Source organism: Notamacropus eugenii, chromosome 3, assembly GCF_028372415.1.
Source record: "Notamacropus eugenii isolate mMacEug1 chromosome 3, mMacEug1.pri_v2, whole genome shotgun sequence".
Classification (NCBI taxonomy): domain Eukaryota; kingdom Metazoa; phylum Chordata; class Mammalia; order Diprotodontia; family Macropodidae; genus Notamacropus; species Notamacropus eugenii.
Window position 1 is genome coordinate 418,366,903 of NC_092874.1, and position 5,754 is coordinate 418,372,656.

The 5,754-nt window shown below is 33.9% G+C and overlaps 1 protein-coding gene across 1 annotated transcript; it reads right to left on the reverse strand.

Annotated features, from left to right (window-relative positions):
- Positions 1-4,838: 4,838 nt before the first annotated feature.
- LOC140531735 (trafficking protein particle complex subunit 2-like) lies at positions 4,839-5,189 on the reverse strand. Its single transcript, XM_072650498.1, has one exon. It carries the CDS (start codon positions 5,187-5,189, stop codon positions 4,839-4,841), a length of 351 nt encoding a protein of 116 aa, XP_072506599.1.
- Positions 5,190-5,754: the final 565 nt, after the last annotated feature.

Genomic DNA, 5,754 nt, shown 5'->3' on the forward strand with positions numbered 1-5,754 from the left:
ACAAATTAATCAGTGGAATTAAAAGTCGATTTTAAGTGTTACTTTTTGCTAAGCACTGAAGATGTAAATATAAAAATATATTGAAACAATCTCTTTTCTCAGGGAACTCATGCTCTAATCAGAGGAAACAATGCAAAATAGAAAAGTCGGTTACAGAGTCGTTGTAAAAACCAAGAAGTTGTAACGATTTAGTAAGCAAGCATTATTATTATGGCCATGGTTACTTAAAGAGGCAAGATATATGGTAAGTCCTGGAAGTCCTCCATCCTATAAGAAGGAATAAAGATAATGAATGATGGTGCTTTTGTAGGTGGCAGATTTATTCATAGCTAATGTTAACCTTGAGTATAAAGCAATATATAATACTACTATATAATGCATTTCTCATTTTTTCTTATGTGGCTTTTGTATTTATTCATTTTGGTACTTATTTCCTGAAACGAACTGAAAGGGAAGAGGAAAGTTTAGTAAAGCCACAATTTATATGAAATACTATTTTAAGGAGTCGTCACTTAAAACAGAATATCATTTTTTTGTTTTTTATTGAGTTCTACATAATATTTATAGACTGTAACAACTCAGAGAGCATCTTTTATTTAAAAAAGACAATTACATAAAAGTAATAATATAATGACCACATCTGAAAGTGTATGGCTATAGCAGCAAACTCATAACTCCATTAAAAAGCAAACAAACAAGAAATTTACTTTCTTTCCCATTCTCCCCACAATATATTGAACAATAAGAATGAAAAGTCAAAACAAATTCCCTTTATCAAAAATGCATACTTCAGTATACAACATATGGAATAAAACTATTATATGTGTGCTTATATACATATATGTGTATATATATGCATTTATATACACACAAATTAGTGTATACAAGGCTACTGTTTATCACTTTTTAACTTAAAAGTTCCATTTTATTATATTGAATTCAATAGTACTTTTCTTTTTTTAAAAAATGTATTTGTTTCAAATTTTCAACATTTATTTCCACAAGATTTTGAATTCCAAATTTTCTCTCCATCTCTTCCTTCCCCTCATCTCAAAACACCATGCATTCTGATTACCCCTGCCCCCAATCTTTCCTTCCTTCTATCAACCCCCTCACTTCCCTTACACCCAGCTTCTCTCTATTCTTGTAGGACAAGATAGATTTCTATATTTCATTACCTGTATTTCTTATTTCCCAGCTGCATGCAAAACAATTCTCAATATTCATTCCTTAAACTTTGAGTACCAACTTCTCTCCCTTCCTCCCTCCCCACCCATCCCCACAGAGAAGGCAAACAATTCAATATAGGCTATATATGTGTAGTTTTGCAAAAGATTTCTATAATAGTCTTGTTGTGAAAGACTAACTGTATTTCCCTCCTTCCTATTCTGTCTCCCAATTATTTTATTCTCTCTTTTGACCTTGTCCCTCCCCAAAAGTTTACTTTAATTACTCCCTCCTCCCATTTGCCCTCCCTTCTATCATCCCCTCCACCACACTTATCTCCATCTCTCATACTTTCCTGTAGTGTCAGATTTTCATACCAAATTGAGTGTGCATGTTATTCCCTCCTTAAATCAAATCTGATGAGAGTAAGATTCACTTTTCCCCTCTCACCTCTCACCTTTTCCCCTCCATTGGGAAAAGCTTTTTCTTGCCTCTTTTATGAGAGATAATTTGCCCTGTTCCATTTCTTCCTTTTTTCCTCCCAATATATTCCTCTCTCACCTCTTACGTTTATTTTTTTTACTATTATTTACTATTCAACTCACCTTGTGCCCTCAGTCTATGTGTGTGTGTGTGCATATGTGTATGTGTATGTGTGTGTAAAATCCTTCGAACTACCCAAATACTGAGAAAAGTTTCAAGAGTTACAAATATTATCTTTCCATGTGGGAATATAAACAGTTCAACTTTGATAATTACCTTATGGTTTCTCTTTCCTATTTACCTTTTCATGCTTCTCTTCATTCTGGTGTTTGAAAGACAAATTTTCTATTCAGCTCTGGTCTTTTCATCAAGAATACTTTAAAGTCCTCTATTTCATTGAATGATCATTTTTTCCCCTGAAGTATTATACTCAGTTTTTCTGGGTAGGTGATTCTTGGTTTTAATCCTAGTTCCTTTGACTTCTGAAATATCATATTCCAAGCCCTTTGATCCCTTAATGTAGAAGCTGCTAGATCTTGTGTTATCCTGATTGTATTTCCACAATACTCAAATTATTTCCTTCTGACTGTTTGCAATAGTTTTTCTTTGACCTGAGAACTCTGGAATTTGACTAAAATATTCCTAGGAGTTTCTCTTTTTAGATGTCTTTCAGGAGGTGATGAGTGGATTCCTTCCATGCTTATTTTACCCTCTGCTTCTACAACATCAGAGCAGTCTTCCTTGATAGTTTAATGAAAGATGGTGTCTAGGTTTTTTTTTATTGTGTCATTCAGGAAGTCTTATAATATTTAAATTGTCTCTCCTGGATATCTTTTCCAGGTCAGTTGTTTTACCAATGAGGTATTTCACATTGTCTTCTATTTTTTTTTCATTTTTTTGGTTTTGTTTTGTAATTTTTTAGTTTCTCATAAAGTCATTAGCTTCCATCTGTTCTATTCTAATTAAAAAAATATATTTTCTTCAGTGAATTTTTGAACCTCCTTTTCCATTTGACTGCTTCTGCTTTTTAAAGCATTCCTCTCCTCATTGACTTTTTGGACCTCTTTTGCCATTTGAGTTAGTCTAATTTTAAAGGTGTTATCTTCAGCATTTTTGGGGATCACCTTTAATAAGCTGTGGACTTGCTGTTCATGATTTTCTTGCATCACTCTCATTTCTTTTTCCAATATTTGCTCCACCTCTCTTACTTGATTTTCAAAATCCTTATTGAGCTCTTCAATGGTCTAAGATTATTGCATATTTACTTTAGAGGTTTTGGTTGCAGAAGCTCTGACGTTTGTGTCTTCCTCTGATTGTAAGCCTTGTTCTTCCTCATCCAAAAGGATGGAAGAAAATACCTGTTCACCAAGAAAGTAACCCTCTGTAGTCTTTTTATTTTTCCCCTTTTTGGACCTTTTCCAAGGCAGTTATTTGACTTTTGAATCCTTTGTGAAGTGAATGATATACTTTAGGACGTGTAAGTTCTCAGTTCCTCTGAGGGGGCACAATCAAACGAGAGGAGTTTACTCCTGACCTGGCCTGTGCTCTGATCTGAAAGCAATCAGAAACTTTTCTGCCTAGTATCTGTAAGTATAATTCTCTCTTTAGAGCCTCCACCAGCTCCACCATGCCAACCAGTGCTCTTCCTCACCCCAGGAATGCCACTCGGAACCGAGACCCAGAACAGCAGTTCAATTCCCCCTGGGTCTTTAGCCTGAGGGCTCCAAAAATGGAAGCTGCTACTGCCTTGGGCTGAAGTCAGATCATGTTCCCTTCTCACCCAGGTGAAAGAGCTTTCTCACTAACTTTTGAAGCTGTCTTTTTAGTTTGTGGATCGAAGAATCTGGGAACCACAACTGCTGCCAGGGATTCTGCCCCCTGAGGGCTGTTCCAGTCTTGCACCTGCCATGCTGCATGGCCAAGGCTGGGCTGCACTCCTTGGGCTGCACTCTGCTCCATACCCAGTGTGATAGCCCTTTCATGTTGGCCTTACAAGCTGCTTTGGGCTGAAAATTTATTTCACTACATTGTTTTGTGACTTCTGCTGCTCTAGAATTTGTTGAGTCATATTTTACAGGTATTTTATGAGCTGGGGGTGAGAACTTCTACAGGTCTGGCCTTCTACTCTACCATCTTGGCTCCACCCCCTCAAAAGTATTTTTCTAGGTATTTGTAGTTTTTCCAGGAACTATTATAGATTATGTTCATGTCATCTCTTTACAAGCATAGTTCTCAGTTTATAGAACGAGATTGCATACTTTCTACAATGCCAAAAACTCTGTTTAACTTTCCTAGTTATAGTCTATTATATATGCCTACTATCAAAGTGACAAACTTTTATTCAGGTCATTCTCAAAAGTAAAACTATGCAAATAATTCAAATACCTTTATAAAAGTATGAAATTAATTTATGAAGAGGAAACTTAGTTATCATTGTTATTTCTGTTGAGGAAAGAAAACATCCTCAGGATTCCAAAAACATAACAATGACAAAATATTATGCAAAGGTGTACTATTTACTTAACCATTGCCCTCAGCAACTACATTTCACTTATAGGTAGAATCATGTATTCATGCTCAAAGTTTTCTGGGTTTTTTTTTATTTTTTTTTCTTGTTTTGGAGGGAGAGGGGTTATCAGTAGACTTGGTACTTGATCCTCTCAGATGAACACTTAGTACAAAATTTGACAAGCAAATTCAGCACCATATTTCCTATATTTATAAATTTGAAAAATCCATTTGTATGCTGTAAATTTTATTTTCTATTGTGAGCAAATTTTTATATTTCTGTTTAAGATCTGTTAACCAAATCATCAGTAACATTTGCTTATTTCATAGTTTAAGAAGATTCTATTATACTAGTCAAAGTGAAATCTTCTAAGCAATTTTCAAAGCAAAAATAATTGTCACTGCACTTTAACATTCTTCATAAATGCAGCATTTTTCAAAAGTATGCTATTTTGGTTGGATTACCTGCAAAAATGATAACAAAATTTGTCTTGTAGTCTTTGTAATTAGAAAGGAGGTTAATTTCCAGAAGCTTAGAAAGTCAGGGCTAGACAGAGTAGACTTGATTGGCTCTTATTTAAAATGCATACTGTGACATTATATATTTAAGAAGTTTCCTGTTTTCAGCTTAGAAAGTGTTTCCTCCCAAGAAATTGAACTTTTCTGGCAAATATGCTTGATCAAATGGGTGAATTTGGTTCATAAAATGTATTTGTTGCAAACTTTATATATAAATCATAGACATCACTAAAGAAGTTCTTTATTCCACCTTCTTGTCTTACATCATAAAGCACAGTAAATCTCAAAGGTCCTGCAGTAATAGAAGCAGAAACAAAGCACTCATTGAATTTCTCTAGTTTTTGGAGAAAGTTTTTGTTTTTGTTTTTGTTGTTAGACAGCAAGATATTTTCATCTACTAGGTCAAGGGCTGCATGATCTATGAACTGATTCAGATTATGATGATGATCCTTAGATTCCACTTTTCTAGCTGGCAAAATTTCCATTTCAAAGTTGAATTGCCATGATGGCATTTTACAATTGCAAAATAGAAACTTCCAGACATTGTCTCCAATGTATGAGTCCTATGGGCAGGACATAGCATCTGTACAGACCACACCAGTCACCCTCCTTATTCAGACACTCAGGCTTTCTATCCATTAAAACAGTTCAATTTTCGTTATAATTTAGAGTTTAAGAGAAATGAATGTTATGTTTTGCCACACACTATTTTGTATTTATTAATAAAATTATTTTATTTAGCTATTAATATGACTAATTAATTTTGTAATTTTCTTAATAAAACAAGTCTCATATCCCTTATATAAAACCAACACAGTCATAGTGTATAATCTTTGTGATAAGTTATCTAAGTTTATTTTCTAATATTTATTTAAATATTTATGTCTATATTCATTGTGATTATTGGCATATAATTTAACCTGTATTGACTCTACCTGGATTAGGTATTAAGACTATACTTGTGTCACAGAAGAAATGTCATAGGATACCTACTTTTTTAATCAAACATATGATAAAATATTGCAATTACTTTTTCTTTGTAAAAGTGATATAATTCCTTTATGAACCTACCTGTTC

What these genes read in the sequence shown, in the direction of transcription:
- LOC140531735 (XM_072650498.1), bottom strand. Translation starts at nt 5,189, where the DNA reads ATGCCATCATGGCAATTCAACTTTGAAATGGAAATTTTGCCAGCTAGA.